Raw genomic sequence first — 20,507 nt, 5'->3', positions numbered from 1 at the left:
CTGGTTCAGCAAAATGAGATCATGAAGAATTGGTATTTTCTATGGCCCCAGCTTTATCTCAACTTCTGAATGTTTGGTGATTGAGCAGGTTGACATACAGATTCACTCTTAGAAGCATACATATTCCTGTGAAGATTACATACTCCATGGATCTCTTTACTGAATTCTATTTGGGTCTGGGAGTAGAATGTTTTCTAAAGGCTTTTTTTTATTATTATTATTTGGGAGGTTTTGTTTTGTATTTGTTGGGAAGGAAACAAGTAATCAAATTTGCAGTGGAATTCTAATCTATTGAAACCAGACACAATTACAATCTCCTGAAAGCATAAATGAGAATATAAGAAACATACCTTTGGCCCCGCAGGTCCTGGAAATCCCATATGTCCTTGATTTCCTTTGCTTCCTTTCTTTCCTTCATCACCCTGACAAAATAATTATGAAAATATAGATGTTGTAGTAACAAACCCTCTCCTAACCTAACAATGACCACCTCCAAGCCAGATTCTCAACAAATACCAATTTTAAGGCGATATGCCTGAGCCCGGCTTAGTTGTACAGGGTTTGTCAATGTTCTTCAGAAAAACTGAGTAACTCCAGAATTGTTCTGTCTTCATCAATTAGTCAATATAACTTAATATTTTTAAAAATCTACATTCTGAATCTTTGAGAACTTTTACTTGAATTTATACTTGTTTTGCGCCCTTGGTCTATTAACAGATGGTTCTGAGGCATTCAGAGTTTCGGGAAAGAGATCCGACTATGCTTTTTCATCCTGTCTTTCTGTTTTAATGCTATTTCGGTTTTAAAACATAAAAAAAGACATTGTTTACAATCCAATTTCTTCCCCAGTGGGGAGTCTAGTTCATTCCTCCCAAGGAGACAAATCATGGTAACATAGGTTCTGTCGTGTAACCGACGTGATTCTGCAATCTGCATTTGGGGTAAAAATTGGGAGTTCATAACACACTTCAATCTAATGTATGATATATGATATGTCAAGAGCTTTGTAATGTTGTGAACAACCAATAAAAAAAAAAACAGAAAAAAATATATATTTCAGCATTAACCGGAAGCAGATCCAAAAACAGCCTTCTGGATGTTTCCAGCATGGCTGTGTCGGGCAGGGCTCCCCCAAAGCAGTTGTTACCTTCAATCAGGAAGCCTCCCAATTTTATGACACTGTTTCAACTAAGGTTCTCCTGCTGTTATCATCAGGGTGTCCAGTTGGGGTTCAGGTCCTGGTGCCCCAAAGAATTGAGCAAGTGTACAGAAGTAACAGGCAAAGTATGGATTTATTGAAGGCGAAGGTAAAAGTAGCACTCCTTAAGTTGGAACAGAGTGGGCCCAATGTCTGGAAATTAGAGTTTTATATGTGGAGCTGTGAGATGTTGTCTTCCCTAGATGGACTTGATTCAAGGCCTTACCCCACTTGCTCCTATTGGTTACCTTATATACCTGATTCAAATATGGTCCAATTTTCCCCCACTGGTTACTTTAGAAAACCTAATTATAATACTGCCCACTTTATTCCCATTGGTCGTTTTAAAATACCAAACCTGTGGCGGAAGTTGTTGTGGTTATAAGGCCTCAGTGGCGGGAGTTTGCTAGGAGCCACAAGCAAATATACGATGTATGGCACCTTTGGTTGTAAAGTGACGCCAGCTAGCCACTGAGATATGATTATGTTAAGATTTACATTCATATGGAAATTGGACTCCCGCTGTTCACCCTGGCCTGCTACCGGACTCATGTTACGGGACTCATGGAGAGTTCCCATTGGTTGGGGAAGGATAGTAGGAGGAAATTCCGGGGGAGGTCCGGGGGACCCCCGGTTCAGGGAGACGGGAGGTTCCGGTAGACGCCCGCGTGGGAGGACCGGGTTTGGCTTGCCGGCGCCTACAGAGTATTGGCGGCTTTTTCAAAATAAAGTTTTGTTCCTGCTTGAGTGGCTCGTGATTCTGTGCCCAGCCAAGACTGCGGCAGGAGTTGTCATGGTAATGGGACTTACCCTACACAGGGACATGAGAGCGCATCCCCTGTCTATTCTTCAGCAGCATCTTTCTTAAACCCTACTCCACCATCTTGGCATCCTGAACTACTGCCTAATACTGCCAAATCCACATGTGGACCCACCCCACCAAAGGTATTGCTCTTTGGGATTTGCAGTTGAGGTCACTTAAATACTCATGATATAAATGATTAAACCATGGTTTTCAAACTTGAGCATCTGAATCACCTGGAGGGCTTGTTAGAGTAGATTGCTGGGCCCCACACCCAGCATTTCTTACTCAGTAGGTCTTCAATGGTGCCCAATTTTAATTTGCATGTCTAACATTCCCAGGTGATGTGACTGTTTCTGGTCCTGGAACCACATATTGATGACCAATAGACTATTCTACAGTCATCAGCAAAGAAAATGTTCCACCAAGAAGAAGAGGTGGGCTCCCGTGGAAAGGACAGATGAAATGAACTCCCAGAGTCCATACTAACGGACAGCAGCAACATAGGTTAAAAAAACAGGTGTCCAATATCACTATCACATCACTATTACTGTCATTAGAGACAAAACATAACCAATGCTATTTATTTTCTTCCACTCTCTTCCAAACCTACTTATTGACCTCAATTACCCCAGAAGGAAAGGAACATAACTAAATGAAATGAAGTGTCAACACTGCACCATGGCCTGCCTGGGCTGTAAGATGATCCTGCCACTCTTCTCCAATGGCCTTCCAGAAGCCACAGACCACCTCAAAGCCACAAGTCTAGTGGCCTTTCCCTGCAGTGCACATTCTCCTTGTTTATTTTGTAGTATTTATAGTGTCACAGGACATAGACTTCTTAAGCTATCAATTATAATTTTATTAGAATTATAATAAAATATTAATAAGTATACAAATTTCATTTTTACTTTATTCATATATCATCCATAAGAATCTTTATGTGCATATTGATGACTATTTTATAAAAGTTACGGAGACATCTGGCACTTTGGAGGCTGTCGATTATGTCACTACTAGCCTCACCCTACTGATGAATTTATATTTCTCATCTTCACACAGAAAGATGTCATTCAACCAGCATTTCTACAGGGTGTAAAACATACCACATTGTGAAATAAAATCACCATTTATTTTATTTTTAAATTCTTATCTATTTATTTACTTTGTGGTGTCAAGGAGCAAACCCAGGGCCTTGCACAGGCCAAGCACACAGCTTACACAGTGCCCCCCTAGATTGCCATTAAAAAAGTTATATTTCTTACTATTGTATGAGATTCTATAAAGATCTGAAGAAAATTTACGGACTTTCAAGTTTCAACAATGTGTCCTGAGGCTTCTTTTCCTTCTATGTGCTTTTTAAATGTCAATGTGACCATTTATTGAGAAAACATGTGTTGAACTCTTCTCTATGCTGTGTCTTATGATAGATGTTAGGAAAATAAAAATGAATAATACATTGCTGTCTTCCAAAAGCTTACAAGATAGTATCCATAATTTAAAGCCAGATGTAAATACAATTGACACAGCAAGAATAAAAAGCAAATTTCTCCTAGGTTGGTTCCTTAGCATCAGGACTAGAACATAGACAGGCTGTTTCCCCCAACACCTTGTCATTTGCAAACCTTGGGGCCAGGTTGTCCTTTTCCAGGCGGTCCTTCTGGGCCTCTTGTTCCTGGAAGCCCGGCTTCTCCCTAGAGGAAATCACACTGAAGTCTTAGCTAACGTTCCATAGACAGAATACATAATTCTACCTTGTCTCCTCTTATTGCCAGCAGATTCAGCTGAGACCCTCCACCCTAGTCTCAAAATTAATTTGGAAGCATATCAATGAATAAATTAACATTAAACTTCAGTTCAACCAGAGCAGCTGAAATATCATGAAAAAGTCTAATTTCTCAGCCAATTTCCAAAGTAATAAGCTCACTTTCCTTTGGCTTTTCATTCACATTTGGTGGATATTATTTTTAACAAGAAAGACCTTCAGCCTTTCCATCTGCTGTTTTTCAGTACTTTTATTGAAAAATGAGTATTTCAAATGTCAACTCAAAATTATTCAGGAAATCTTTACAATGGTCTTACTTCCTGAATGCATTTACAGACTCTCCTTTTGGAAGGGGTAAAAGGGGTATTTTTCTTTAAGTTTAAATTAATGTGCTTTCTAGAAATCCTGAAGGAACTAGGTTACTGGAAAATGCCAAGGCCAAAATACCAGAGAGGAGGCAGAGAATGTGAAACACTATTTTAGCCTTTAAATTGGTGCTCTTTCTATCCAGAGTAAGTGAAAGGGAAATTTTAAATTGTGTGACTTTTCTTTTTAAAGATACTCTTTGTCCTGGATGGTTTAATTTGAGCTCCTACAGGACCAAGATACCAGTCTGGTCCAATGGTTTGGACTCCAATAATATGAAAACCTTACTCTTACCTTCTTCCCTGCAGCTCCATCTTCTCCTGGTTCTCCTGTTTGACCCGGGGAACCTTTTGAACCTGGCTCCCCCTGGTGGATAAACAAAGATATTATCTCCCTTAAGTTTGTGTTTACCAACCACCTACATTCCTAGGTACTTGCAATTGGATACATCTTACAATGTTTGAGAAAAGTCTCTGAGCTGAGAAATCTGATTAGTAATTAATAGTAACTAAGCTGGTTGACCTTGGGCACATTCATTACTTCACATTCTGGGCCTCAGTTTTGTATTCTATGGCCATGGGTTCAATAGCAAGCCCCCCCAAAGTAAACTTGGTTAGAATAGTCTTTGCAGATATGGTCAAATTAAGATCAGATAATTAAGATGAGTCCTAATAAAGTATTAATGGTGTCTTGATAAAAATAGGAAAATTCCAAGTGAAGAAAAATATATAGGGAAATCATCATGTGGCCACAGAGACAAAGACAAAAGTGAAAATAGTAGTAGGGCAAGGATCAGGACCACACTACACAGACAAGCAAGGATTCTGTCTACAGGCTTGGGGGAAAGCAAGGCCTGTGAACACTTTTACTTTGGACTTCTAGCATCCAAAAACCATGAGAAAATGATTTTTTGTTTTCCTAAGCCACCAAGTTTGTGGTTCTTTGTTATAACATTACCTCTGGAAAACTAACATAAAATGAAATGAAAAATTGGGCCCCAACACCACTTCCAGTTCTCATATTCAATCATTCTATTTGCTTTCAACTTAATTTGTGATTATAAATAAGTTCTTGCTGGGTGTGGTGGTGCATGCCTGTAATCCCAGCAACTCAAAAGGGTAAGACAGGAGGATCATGAGTTCAAAGCCAGCCTCAGCAAATGCAAGGCATTAAGCAACTCAGTGAGACCCTGTCTCTAAATTTAAAAAACACAAAAATAGGGCTGGGGATGTGGCTCAATGATTGAGTGCCCCTGAGTCTAATCCCTGATACCTCAAAAAAAGAAAAAAAAAAGTTCTTTAAAATATTCATTAAAAAGTGTTAATTTCAAAGAGCATAAAAGTGTTCATGCTGCACTTAGTAAAAGCAAAAAAATATTCACTTAATCAAAAAAACATTTCTGCCAATATAAAAGAAAACTACTGGGAGTAAAAAACATAGTAAACCTTTTTTAAAAAAGTGGAAGAATATGATAAACATGAAAGAATAAAAAATAAACTTGAAAACAAAATGTACAAAGAGTAACAAAATTAAAAGGCAATAGTTTTAAAAACTAATAATAATGAATAAATATCTAACAGGAATTTTTAACATTTAAAAAAGAAAATTTTTAAATTTTATACAAGGATTTCTAAAAACTTTGACATCATTATTCAAAGTACATGTATGAAGACATGGATTGGTGTGAACATACTTATATATAACCAGAGATATGAAAAATTGTGCTCTATATGTGTAATAAGAATTGTAATGCATTCTGCTGTCATTATTTTGAAAAATTAATTTGAAAAATCTTTAAAAGTATTATTATCCATTCCACGGTTATTCATTTTTTTAAAAATCTACCAAAAAAATTCTGTAAAAAAATAAACAAATGCATTTTCAATTAAAAAAAAGAAAAAAACTAGAAAAAAAGGAAATCTACCCAATTTGATATGACCCAGTAATTTAACAATTTCACTTCTGAGTTCTTATCTGAGAAAAATGAAAGCACTTGTTGTCCACACAAAAGCATATAAATAAATGTTCATAGCAACTTTATTTAAATTATCCAAACCCTAGAAACAATGAACTTACAAGAGGCAAATGGATAAGTTGTGATATATCTACACAATGGAAAGCCACTCAGCAACATGGAAAAATAAACTATTCATAATGCTACAATATGTATCTCAAAATGCTTTTGCTAAGTGAAAAGAAACTGGAAAAAATACATAGTATATGATCACATTTATACAAAATTCTAAAAACCCATAAACTAATATGTACTGACAAAATGCAGATCAATGGTTAGAGATCATTGAAAAGCATATTAGTATACAGGAATATTGAGGGAGAGAGGGAAAGATGGTATTACAGAAGGTAACAGAACTTTTGTGGGTAATGGATGCCTTTATTATCTTAGTTGTGAGAGGGTTTCAAGCACAAACATATACTAAAACTTATCAAATAGTGAAGTTTAAGCATGTATAGTTATTATATGCTAATCATATAATAGTCATTTTAAATGTATGCGAAATCCTGAATAAAATATTAATCAATTGAATTATCATCATGAAAGAGTATACTTATGATCAATTAGATTTAACTCAAAAGTACAAGGATCATTCAACATCTAAAAACTCTGTTAATGTATCAGTTCAATAGGTAAAAAGGGAAAAAAAGATACAATTATTTAAGTATATGTAGAATTTGATAAAATTTAGTATTCATTTATAATTAGTAAACAGCATTTGGTATGGTTGAAATAAAAGAGAATTTCATTGACCTAATAGAGGGTATATCCCCAAAACTACAGCAAACAAGAGTGCCACTTTAGAAGCACTTCCTTTGAGGTTACTTCATTTCAACAATTTACCTAAGATCCTAGCACTATAATAAATAAATAAGAGAAAATAAATATAAAAATAAATAAGAGAAAGAAGGACTAAGAAAGAAAAATTGTTTTCAATTTCAGACAACATGATCATGTACACACAGTGTTAAATAAAAAAGCAAGAGAATCTACAATTAGAATAAGTGATTTCACATGGTGAATAGATTTAAAAATCAACATACCAAAACTAATACCAAACAAATTAAAAACTTTTCCTATAGATCCCTGATAACTAGAAGATACAGAAAAAGAGAAAAATTCCAATTGCAAACATTTTTCCAGGATATCTGAGAATAATTTTCACAAAAGAAGTACAAGTTATGAAATCTCTGGAGAAAATGATAAAATATTTTCCTAAAAATCTGAATTTTACCTTGTGGTTTGAAAGTTTCAATATTTGATCTCTAGATTCAATGCTATCCTAAGGGGACATTTTATTAAATTTTGCAATCTAATCCTAATATACATGTGAGAATCGATAGATAATAAGCAAGAAAGAAGATGATGTGAGTATTTTTCCCATCAAATGCAAAACTTATTTTTAATCTGTCATGGTCAATAGCAAGAAGTAGCACTGAGAGAGATATACAAAGAAAGCATCATATGCCACTCAGGCACCGCTCCTCACAAATACAGAATCCTGACATAGAACATGATGGCATTACAAATCTGTGTGACCAATATGGTTTCAAGAACTGAAGCACGAATACCTGGTTATCAATGTGAGGGAAAAAAAAATAGATTCTACATTAGCCCATACACAAAACAGATTCCATGTGGATTTAAGACTAAATTTTTTTAAAAGACACTAAAAAATATTCAGAAACACAGGAATATCTTTATGACTATAAAGCCAATAAATACTTTTAAAATAATATTTTTAAAGCAGAAGTCATAAGGTAATAGAAATGTAAAACTTCTATACACTAAAAGATACCCCAAACTGGAAATGCAAGCTCCAGCCTAGGAGAAGATATTTGCAACCCATATAACAAAAGAATAACATCCAGATAAAAAACTCTAACAAGGAAAAAACCTAACCTCAAAAAAAGAATGAATATAGCAATTTACAAAGAGAAAAGCTAGAGGTCCATTAAGCACATGAAAAACTGTTCATTTAGTAACAGGGAATAAAAACTAAAACAATGAGATATATTTTACACATTTTGTGCTGAAGTCATTGCCTGTTGCTAGCAGGAGCATGGTGTAGCACCCCTGTTGAACAGGACTTTGGCAAAGCAAAGTTGAAGACTTGCATACTGTGCAGTCTTCTAGTCCTACCTCTATCTTCCATAAGTGAGGGAAACTTGGACTCTAACTTATACAAAAGAGAACAATGTCAATGGAGCATGGTTGACAAAAGCAAAAAAATGAGAGGCAATTCAAATATCCATCAACAAATGGGTAAACATAAAATGAGATTTTTCACACAATAGAATAGTATAGAGCAATAAAAATGAATTAATTGATTATAGGCATATAAAAGTACTAATAAAACACACAAGACTAAGTATAACTGTATTGAAGAAGGATACGTATAGTTTAAGAACACAAAATAGTAATATGTGGTTTATGTATAAAAACACATGTGGGAAACTAGAAAAATTTGAAGGAATGATAAACACCAAAGTCATGATAGGGGTATGTCTGGGGAGGGGAGGCAGAGCAAAGGCCCTCAGACAGGGTGGAGCCTGTGTCTCTGCTTTATCTGTAGTGCTTCTTAAAACTGAATTTTGAGTCAACCCAGCAAAATGTTATCATTTGATGAAGCTGGGCAGTGGAATACATGTGCATTCTTTGTATTATTATGTATACTGGTGAGCATATTTGAAATATTTTATTTTTAAAAGTGAGAGAAACTTAAGGTTGCACAACTTGTAAGTGACAAAACTGGGATTTGAATTTAGGTGGTAAGGCTTAGCCTTGCTATATTGTAGACTGCCTCTCTGGAATTAATATATAAATGATATAATGTATATATACATATGTCATGCACTTAGCATATTAGGTAGCACATCAACACCATACAAAACTGTAGCTATTATGCTATATTAATATGTTTTTTCTTTATAATTACACATATAGCATGTCAATTATTCTTAGACCCTCAACTTACATATTCTTTTCTTTTTGGTGGGAGGGTAGTACCAGGGATTGAACTCAGGGACACTCAATCACTGAGCCACATCCCCAGCCCTATTTTGTATTTTATTTAGAGACAGGGTCTCACTGAGTTGCTTAGCACCTCGCTTTGCTGAGGCTGGATTTGAACTCGAGGTTCTCCTGCCTCAGCCTCCCAAGCCACTGGGATTACAGGCATGCGCCACCATGCCCGGGTTACCTTATATATTCTTCTAATACCCAAATGCTTATAGGAATCACAGCAATGACAGCAGAACAAGGGTGAAGTGTAGTGCTTAGCCTGGCTCATCAGACCCTACACACTTTGAAAATGAGTTACAGAACTTGTGAAGGGTGCATCCTTTTATTCAGTAGTATTTATTGAGTGCCTATCATGACCTCAAAACTGGTGTTCAATAATCAACAAGATAAACAAGTCTCCTGCCCCACGTGAAGCATTTCTTTTGGAATGGCACTGTATAATACCAATCATCAAGCAAGCCATGCATATAATCAGAATTCTTCTATTAGCCACATTTTAAGTTATATCAAGTTAGATAGATGGCACATGCTGATCTGTATTGCAATTGGACATAATAGCATCTGAACAGCAGAGTCAACTCACCTTTGGACCTTGCGCTCCAATCCCCACTGGTCCTCTAGGGCCTGTAGGTCCTATGGGGCCTACTTCTCCCTGGTAAGGAAAGAGTACTGAAATATTGCAGCAAAATAAAAACAACATATTCCTGACTTTGATCTCCTAAGAGTTGTCTTCTTTCAACAAAGTGAGATAAAATAGTTTCATGTGCTTAATTCATACATGTATTGCCTGGGATCCTCTAGGCCAGATGGATTTTTATCATATTTGGAACATATAAATGTGGACTGACTTAAAATATAGGGTATGTAGTATGTTCACAATTGGTTAAGAGCTCCTGTGGAGGCACCTAGAAAAGATAGGCAGTTACATTCTAGAACAACTAAAACGGACACATTGAAAGCCAAGATGATGTCTGTCTGATCAAGAGCAATATCATAACCAGAGAGAGCAACCTGAGTTTTCAATGATAAGCCTTCAATAAAAAACACAAGGAAAGCAGTAGTTTTCTATGGAGCTACTTCTCATATGGACAGCTGTAGGAAGTATACTCTCAGGTGAGAAGTCTCTTGGAAGCATTTTGTTTATTTAACCATGATTAGTGATTCCTTGAAACAACATTAAAAGTAGTTAGCTAAATAATAAGTGGCATGCCTTTCCTCCAGAGATAAATAACAGTTCCAAATAAAGAGGTAACTTGATACCAATGTTCATGGAATTAGAGGTATATAAAAACACAAATAAAACATAAGGCTAAGTATAAATATATTGCAGAATGATAAGTAATGGTTCCATTCAGCTTATTTCTGACTGTCTCCTTAACAGCACTCCTGGGGGAGTGCTTATGAGAAAACCAATTAGCCAAAACCCAGAGAGGCCTGGAACCACAGGCCACGGTCTACTGACATTACAGTTTGCATTGCCAGAATAGGGTCTACTACCCAAAAATATCAAAGAATATAAATAAGTCTGTATAAGTAAAACCTTCTTAAAACATAAAGAATATATATTACAATTTATAAATTGTTAGGAATATCAGTAATATTTGGTATAAAGATCTCTGATTTCTAAGTTCACTCTATCTGTTCTCTTCCAAATAACATTGACCAGAAAACAGCAATTCTACTATAGATAAACTCTGCTGTCATTTAGAAAGTTACCTTAGAACCAGGTAAGCCTTGTCCTGGGGGTCCCTGTGGACCAGGGGGACCAGTAGGACCTTGGATTCCCTTTGAAATAAAAAATTTAAGAATGTTATTAATGAAATCAAGAAGATATTTGGGTAAGAACAGTTTCAAGTCCTCTAACGCAATCATTTAGTTCTCATTCCATAATAGATGATTTATACAACATAAACGTTTTTTTGAATGGAGTGGCAAGGGCTTCTAGTTGAACCCTAGATGGGATGGCAGACTAACAGAAGAGAACAGCCTGAACCCCTAACAACACTGATGGAGAGTCACCAGGCCAGCTTGGAATTTTAAATAAGAAAAGTATAATTTCATCAAATTGTTGACCCAATTCATATCTCTGTCACATGCAAGCAAACCCTATACCCCTACTTGGACCGATTGTATATTGAGATGTTAAATTGAAGGTTTGATCTGGGCTCTAAGAAGCAACAAGCCAGCAGACCCCAAACTGAAGAATGACCAGACTGATTCTCTCCCTCACACTGCAGATGGGAGGAAGAGAGGACTTGTAAAGTTCTCCAGTAGTCTAGATTATAAGGAGGGTTTTTGTTTGTTTGTTTGTTTGTTTTTAGAAAATGGAAGGGGTTTGAGTTACTTCTCTCTTTATACTGGTCTAGAAAGAGGACTTCAGTGGATATTTCTTACTTGTACAGTTTGATTTTTGTTTTGGGGAACCAAGGGGCCAGAGTCCAACTCAAGCTTGAGAAAGCTAAGATGGCCTGTGGTAGCCAAAAGAAGCCAGGGGCCGTCTGTGGATCCAGAGTCTACCAGGGCAAAAGTCTCATGAGATGTCCCTGCAAAGAAATTGTATGCTAAGTGTAAGACAGAGTTGGCCTGGAACTATTATCAGTCTTGCCCAAGAGACATGGAAGGATCACAGAACTCCAACAGAGAAAGTCCCCAGTAAAGCAGAGGCAGAGAGGGAGGAGCAGCTGTAGGAAGGGACTCTTCATCACACCCTAGAAGGGACAGTCAAAGAGACCCATGAAGGAGCCCCACAAGGAAGAGGTCAGCTTCACACATCTGCAAAGCTCTGAGTGCCCAAAACCACCTGCTATAGCACCAAACAAGAAAGAGTCCTCAGGCCCTCACACCCAGCCTCTTCCCTGGCTCAGCCCCAGAGAATTGAGAAATACTCCCTCCCTACAGACGGTGCCAGATAATGAAGACTAAAAGCAAAGTTAACATATTGACTGAACACTTTTTGTTACAGAATTAAATCTGAGACTGGTAACTTGCAATGACCCTACAATTTTCTATTACTTAAAAGTGATTTGTTGTATTCAATGGAAGTGTAAATGATGTGATTCAGCAATCTGTATACGGGGTAAAAATGGGAGTTCATAACCCACTTGAATCAAACTGTGAAATATGATATATCAAGAACTATGTAATGTTTTGAACGACCAACAAAAAAAATAATGATAAGTTATTGATTTAAGAGGATGAAGTTACCTCTGTAATCCAGATTTTTCTTAATATAGATTGAATTCTAGCATTCTATCAAAAAAAAGGAAAAAGCAGCTTTACATGTATGAAGACATGAATTGGTGTGAGCATATTTTATATACAAACAGAGATATGAAAAATTGTGTTCTATGTGTGTAATAAGAATTGTGATGCATTCTGCTGTCGTGTATTTAAAAAATAAAAGCAATTTTTAAAAAAAGTGATTTGTTTGTTTTTTAAAGTCTATAGTCTGTTGGAAATTCTTTCAAGACAGAAAAAGAGTCTCCCATAGGGGGGAAAAATACATTAAAGGATGAATATAGAGAAAAAAAAATCTGTTTTGCTTATATCCCGCAAATAATGTTTATTTTATACAGTTATAATGTAATAGATGTTATCCCCTTTTTCCCTTAGATGATACCACTGCTTTAGAAGAAAAAGTCGGCTATGATCTACATACTGTGGGGTCAGGCCCCAAATTCCTCAATAGGACACCCATAGCGCAAGAGTTAACAACTAGAATCAACAAATGGGACTTACTCAAACTAAAAAGTTTTCTCTCAACAAAAGAAACAATAAGAGAGATAAACAGGGAGCCTACATCCTGGGAACAAATCTTTACCCCACACACTTCAGATAGAGCCCTAATATCCAGAGTATACAAAGAACTCAAAAAATTAGATAATAAGATAACAAATAACCCAATCAACAAATGGGCCAAGGACCTGAACAGACACTTCTCAGAGGAGGACATACAATCAATCAACAAGTACATGAAAAAATGCTCAACATCGCTAGCAGTCAGAGAAATGCAAATCAAAACCACCCTAAGATACCATCTCACTCCAGTAAGATTGGCAGCCATTAAAAAATCCAACAACAACAAGTGCTGGCGAGGATGTGGGGAAATGGGTACACTTGTTCATTGTTGGTGGGACTGCAAAATGGTGCAGCCAATTTGGAAAGCAGTATGGAGATTTCTTGGAAAGTTGGGAATGGAACCACCATTTGACCCAGCTATTCCCCTCCTCGGTCTATTCCCTAAAGACCTAACAAGAGCATGCTACAGGGACACTGCTATATCGATGTTCATAGCAGCACAATTCACGATAGCAAGACTGTGGAACCAACCTAGAAGCCCTTCAATAGATGAATGGATTAAAAAAATGTGGCATTTATACACAATGGAGTATTACTCTGCAATAAGAAATGACAAAATCATAGAATTTGGAGGGAAATGGATGGCATTAGAGCAGATTATGCTAAGTGAAGCTAGCCAATCCTTAAAAAACAAATGTCAAATGTCTTCTTTGATATAAGGGGAGTAACCAAGGACAGGGTAGAGACGAAGAGCTTGAGGAAGATTAACATTAAACAGGGATGATAGGCGGGAGGGAAAGTGAGAGTTAAGGGAAATTGCATGGAACTGGAAGGTGAGCCTCAGGGTTATACACAATTACATATAAGAGGAAAGGAGGAGTAGGAGGAAAATTATATAAGTGGAAGAAACGATTTATAGTAGAGGGGATGGAGAGAGAGTAGGGGAGGGGAGGGGAGGGGAGGGGTGAGGGGACAGTGGAGAAGGGGATAGACAGCAGAATACATCAGTCACTAGAAAGGCAATTTGTAAATCAATGGAAATGTAACTGATGTGACACAGCAATCTGTATACGGGGTAAAAATGGGAGTTCATAACCCACTTGAATCAATCTGTGAAATATGGTATGTTAAGAACTATGTAATGTTATGAACAACCAACAATAAAATAATTAAAAAAAAAATACAAATGCTAGTCCCTTGTTCTCTGGTTGACAAAGGTAAGCAGCCCAAACAATTTAGGGAAGTTAAGGTTGTTGCACTGTCAATATTGACTGGTTACAAAACATAACCCTTTCTGACTTTTACAGGAGTCCACAAGTTGCATACAAATAGGACAAAAAAATTACAGGATGTGCCATATGTAGATGTACATGTGTGTATGTGGTTATTTATATTCCACTTTATTTTGTAAAACATCTGAAGCTATCAAGCCTCCAAATATTTAGTGAAAATCTGGAGGTCATTTAAAAAAACTGTAAACATGATGATGGAAACAGAAGTTCACTCATAAACAGATGAGTAGGAAAACTCATTTCTATAAGTGACATTGGAAGAAATAATAATCACAATAATTCAATGGATAAACTTGTTAAATTAAGGATAAGAAGAAAATTGAATAACTGCATACACAGGTTAAATTTAAGTAGAATTTATGTCATTTATCTTAATGGGGTAAATAAATTCTTGTTTAAAGCAGTTTACAAAGAATACATTCCATTTGCTTTCCTATCCATTAGGGGTCTGTTCTATAAGGACAATTTTACTCAAAAATTGGTTTTTTCTCTTGGAGAAGAAAATGAAGGAAGTCGAGGAGGTTTGGGGTTTTTTGTTTATTTGTTTGTTTGTTTGCTTTTTAAGCTGCAACAAACTCCATCAAGGACCAGCATTAAAGGAAACAGGAAGTCACAGGTGGGCGGGCTGGGATCCACTGGCCATCTGGACAGACCCGTCTCTCTTTGAACCTCATTCTCCACCAGAGTGGTAACTCAGCATAAGACACAGGATGTGGCAGTGCCATGTAGCAGCTTTCAAGACCAGAATGTGAGCCCTGATGAAACCAGAAAATACACTAGAAATCCTGAGAAGGCCTGGTGGAAGAGTCAATCCAGGATCCTTCAAGAGTCAAAACACCCAACTCTTAATTATTATCTAAATATTTATTTACAGATTTATCTTGGCTTCTTCTGTGCCCTAATCCTCTTAACACAGCCAAGATTAAGGAAATGGAAAGAGGAGCAATAGCCAACTTCACTGTTGCCTGGGATGACAAAAATATGTAATAATAATAACAAGTTAGCAGATGGTTAGAAACAAACTCACAGCTAAATGTCTAGTGAGATTTGGAATTGTCCCAAAGTTTTCTTCTTTCCTTAATACCCTCGATAAAGGAAGCAGTATTCATGCTCTAGGCCACAGGATAATCCAAACCTTAACTATAAATTTTCATCAAACCAACTTGTCACTTTCTAACCTGGATGATAAATCTGTATTTGCTGCTGACGTTTTATTAAATGAGATATGTAGATAAATGCATATGGTAAACTGTGTGACATGCATTTATCAGTATGTCAAAATGAACCCCACTATAACATATAACGCACTATTTTTTTAATTTTCAAAGTGTATGGTAAATAATAATAGTAAAGTTACTGTTATACTATTTTCACATTATTTAGACAATTATCCAGTTTTTCCAAAAGTTATCAGATCTTAGAAGGTCTTTCCTTTCTTCTGACCAAAAGGGGCCAGGTGACTTTTATAAAATCCTACTTGTAGTTTGCTTATATCCAGGAAGAATAACACTTAAATAAATTGATCACTTCCAATTCTGGTCCCTATTTTAAGTTTAATACCATTTTTAGTTTGGTGTGTAGATAAGGGGTGGGAAGAACTCCCCTGGCATTGGGACCGAGTGGGACATAATCACAAAGTTTTGAGGGGAAATAACATACAAACTGACACATAAGTAGACGACTGCTCTCCCAAGGGGAACTAAAAATATAAAATGTTATCTCCAAACTCAGACCCTGGTTAATTAGGTTTTAGTGATAAAAGTCAAAGCGCCAAGAAACATAAAATTTATATTTGAGTCTTGGAAAGTTGTAAAACAAAAATGTTTCCATGAAACTGTCCTTGTACATTCATTTCTTAACATATATTTCATTGCAATTTGACTATCAAATGTACTCATAGATGTTTGCAGGATTGGCCTTCAGTGAACACCAGGATTGGGTTGGAATGCTTGGTACCATGAGAATGAAAACAAGCATCAGTTACCTGTTCTCCTTGACTCCCAGTGCCCGGGATGCCCATTGGTCCTTGAGGTCCCACAGGTCCCAAATCTCCCTGTATAGAAAATGTCAGAAGTACAACAATAAATAAAACCTCCTTCTTTTATGCTTTCCAATCTGAATTTAGGCTTGATTAAAATCTATATTTATACTTCAAAAAATTCAACAAGTAAAATCATAAGACCTCATTGCTTTTGAAGATCTCTAGAACAAATTTGCCAAAACAGTGAATGACATTTTCACTATTTTGTCTAAACTGGTTGGTATGTGCATGGGTTTATATTAAGAAAACATGTTTCTCACAACCAGAATTTCTGAATAGTTATCATAATAATATAAAAACTTCCTGTTAGGACCATAACATAAATATTTAAGAGTTTAAAATTCTTGGGGTATAAGAAAACTGGAATTTGAAAGATAAATGGAAGAAGATATTTTAAATTTTTCTAAGTAACTTTCCTCTCCAAATCTTATTAAAAGAACAAAAGTAAATACTACTCATACTTTATATAATATTGAACTATATTAAACTTGTGCGAAGACGCACTCTGGAATGTACTTCTTAGTATTTCAATTTTGAAATTAAGAAAAATCTAAGGTGAAGCCTACAAAATTAAAGAACCCTACCTTCTACTCCCATGAAATAAATTCTGTCCTTAACAGAGCTTACAATATTAGTAAAGGAAACAGAAGACAACAAGCAAGACAAGTAGATAAAATAAATGCCACATTGAATAATGATCAGTCTGTAGGGGAAAAACTAATTGAGAAAATGGTGTGGCAGTAACAATTGGAAAATGAACCCAGATGGCCTCACTGATGACAAGGAATGAGCCAGGTAGAAACCTGGAGAAAGAGCATTCCAGGCAGAGCACACAGCCAGCGTAAGGATGATCCCTGTACTTTTCAGAAACGGCAAGGGTGGAGATGGGGAGTGGTAGGTGATACATGGCAGCGGCCAGGCAGAAGGATCAATAAGTCCTGTGAGACAATGGTACTTGTTCTTGCTCTTCTCTGAGCGGTGTGACTGGGTGACTTCACCAAGAGTTGGAAAAAAGAGAAGGTCCAAAGACTGAGTCCTTTAATCTCTCCAGTCATTAGAGGTCAGAGGAATGAACCAGAAACAGCAGTAGAGACTGAGAAGGAGCACCCAGAGAGACCAAGCAAAGAGAGGGTTTCAAGAAGGTGAGGGAGCAAGAAAGGGTACTGATAGGTCAAGTCAAATGACAACTGAACTGACCACTTATTTCAATGGCAACTATATTTAGACAACTTCAGGTCAGCAAACTTTTTCTTAAACAGTAGGATAATAATGTTTGGGGCCTGAGGACAAAAATTAGGTCTCTTTTGTAACTAATCAATGCTGCTTTGAGAGTATGAAATCAGCCATAAACAATACACAAAGCAGCAGGTATGCTTGTGTTCCAATAATGTTGTCCTAGACAGACAGACAGGCAGCTGAGGCTGTGTCAATATGTTTTTATGAACAAAAGTAAATACTACTCATACTTTATACAAATAATGTTGAACTGTATTAAACTTGTGCCAAGATACACTCTGGAATATACTTCTTAGTATATTTTCTACCTTGGTCTAAATAAATAAGGAAAATATTATGGACTCAAGTTCTGATCCAGAACCCGATTATTCTGATTCAGTACTTGATTGTTCATGATGCAAGAGTCACTGTGATAAATGCTTTTCATAATTTTTCTCACTAATCCTCCCAATAACTCTCTATGGTGGGCATCACCATTTTCCAAATGACCTTAAGTAATTTGCTCCAGGTCACATACCTATTAAGTGGCAGACATGAGATTCAAATCTACACTCTGTCTCACTCCTCAACCCAACTCATAACCACTATTCTGCATGTATTCAATAAACACATGAAAATTATATCCTTTTGTACAGGTTTTTTTTACAATTAAAGTCTGTGTCATAACTAATTTTTTGTTTTGTTCCAAATATATGTATTTGTGAGCCCTTGTCACAGGGTGTTTATGTCATCGCTTGAATCACACCAAAGTCTTTGAATCTGATGCTGCACCTAAAAGAGTAGGAGAGGAAGAAAAGGGGAAAGGAAAGAGAAGACAGTATTGATTTAGGAAGGGGATAGCAAATAAAAGCTTTTTATGCAAAACATTTTCTTTGCATGAGCTCCAGATGTAAAAACACAAATGCCATGTCACAACAACCCTTGAAAAAGTTAATTTACTGAACTCACAAAACAATGGTTCTATTGTACTTAGTTCTCACTGCCTCCAAAGGAAAAAGAACATCTTACGTATTTTAGAAGTATTTTGGAACCGCAGTTACAACCAGAGCTGAGCTCTTTGAAGCAAGAATTGTATTGCATCTAAAATTTATATGATCCATTACTTATCATTATCTCTGCTATTCAAATACAGACAACCAGAAGAAATAACTACCAGAAAATAAAAGGAATGAGTCATTTCAAGATTGAGGATAATCATGAGTATCAGTTATTACTCTAATTTAATAAATAATATAATGTGTGCTTAATGGTTGGCATATAAATGACTCCAAATTGATATGAGGTCTCTGGTTTTTGCACATATCTTCTGTCTCCTCCCCTTGACAACTTTCACTTCCCACTGCTCTTTAGAATCTGAGCAGCTTGCAGTAACTTCTGTCACCAGCCTCACCACCCCTTCTAATTAGGGTCATGATCTTCAGATATTTTAAAGAAAATGAGTAACTAATGCTAAAGAGTAAAGCAACGTCTGATGGCCTGGAGCTGACCTGACCCTGGCAGCTGGGCTGCAGTGCTGAACATAAACAAGTTCATCAAAGCGACAGACCAAGACAAAAGCAAGACTGCTCTGTACTCATGTCTGAGACAGACAAACCACAAACACTGTCCAAATCCCTAGAAATGGCCAAACATCCTCCTGCACTAGCTGAAACGAGTTGCTGCTACTTCTTTGACTATTACATCTCAACCTAACACCATTTTTCCCAATTTCTAGATGAGACTCATTAAAATACTCAACCTTAAAATTATTCCCACTTTCTGGTAGCATTCAATGCAAAGCAACCTATGCTATCTTGAAAGGTCCCAAAAGTTACCCAACACAAACCCAAGTTCTATAAAAAATCTCTTCTTCTTCCTTCCTAGTTGCAGTTGGTCCCCCAGGGTTTACGGTTTCCATGTTGCAATGAGTCAGTAAACCTTTGTTTAACTAAAGGTGGACTCCTATTGTTTCTTGCTATAGGGTATCAACACTAGTTTTCTTAAATGAGTTCTATTATTTTAATATTTTTGAATGAATGCCTGAAGGTAGAGATGGACTGTAATGAGGCCAAAATGTTTTTAACAACTATTTTCTATTACACTAAGGACAGGTGTTTTTTTGCTAATGTCTGTCTTCAAAGATGCTTTCCTGATGACTGAAGTCACAGGAAGTTAGAAACCAAATAAGTGACACATTACTCTAAATAATGGGACTTCCCAGATCATAATTCATCCAATATAATAAATATACCTTGCATAGACAAGATTTATAATTAATTGAATACCTATGTGTCATGATTGTCATGTTATATTTGGTTTTAAAGTGTACACTCATTAAAAGCAATGACAAAAATAATTTTACTGGCATTGTTTCCATTATACACCTTGTATACAGTACCTTGTCCCCTTTGATTGACAGGCCTTGTAACCCTTGTGGGCCAATTGGTCCTTCAGAACCCTTTTCACCCTGAAAGTGCATGGAAGGGATATCAGCGCATTGGTAAAAATTATTTTACAAGATTTACATTAAAGTTACTATGAATTATACTTCAAATTGATTTTTTCAATCAAGTATCCAAATTCACTGCCCACTGTGAATGAGTAATTCTAACTGACTCTAAGATTTGCAATTTGCAAAAAAAAATTAGTCATATCATTTTCACAGGAAGGAGTCTGTCCCAGCAGAATACATATATAGCATTGCTGAAATTGGAAAAGAGCTCAATTTCCAATCTCAATAGAAATACTGAAACCAGGAACCTAATCAATTAATCATGAGGTACAACTACCTGGATCAAGCCTCCTAGTCCTTAACATGGCTACACTTGGATCCATGGTACAAGAAAATTTGTCTCTCATATATGTGAACCAATACTCGCAAGATTGGATTACTTATTAAATGTTTTATATCTGAACTTACAGAGACATTCATTGAAAATCTAGGTTTAGAAGGCTTCGTGGGAAACCTTGTATTTGCTTCTATGATCAAATG

The 20,507-nt window shown here is 36.4% G+C and overlaps 1 protein-coding gene across 1 annotated transcript in view; it reads right to left on the bottom strand.

Annotated features, from left to right (window-relative positions):
• The window catches only part of COL28A1 (collagen type XXVIII alpha 1 chain), a 167,454-nt gene that overhangs the window by 92,959 nt on the left and 53,988 nt on the right, over positions 1-20,507 (bottom strand). The window contains exons 15-21 of the mRNA XM_081286546.1: positions 19,914-19,982; positions 16,244-16,312; positions 10,886-10,954; positions 9,753-9,821; positions 4,426-4,497; positions 3,626-3,694; positions 351-422 (exon numbers count right to left, since the gene is read on the bottom strand). Of these exons, the coding sequence (XP_081142672.1) occupies positions 351-422; positions 3,626-3,694; positions 4,426-4,497; positions 9,753-9,821; positions 10,886-10,954; positions 16,244-16,312; positions 19,914-19,982 (489 nt within the window). The remainder of the gene's footprint in view (positions 1-350; positions 423-3,625; positions 3,695-4,425; positions 4,498-9,752; positions 9,822-10,885; positions 10,955-16,243; positions 16,313-19,913; positions 19,983-20,507) is intronic.

Source organism: Spermophilus citellus (genome assembly GCF_964194105.1).
Source record: "Spermophilus citellus genome assembly, chromosome: 3".
In the NCBI taxonomy this organism is placed as follows: Eukaryota; Metazoa; Chordata; class Mammalia; order Rodentia; family Sciuridae; genus Spermophilus; species Spermophilus citellus.
This window is presented reverse-complemented; position numbering and strand designations above follow the sequence as displayed.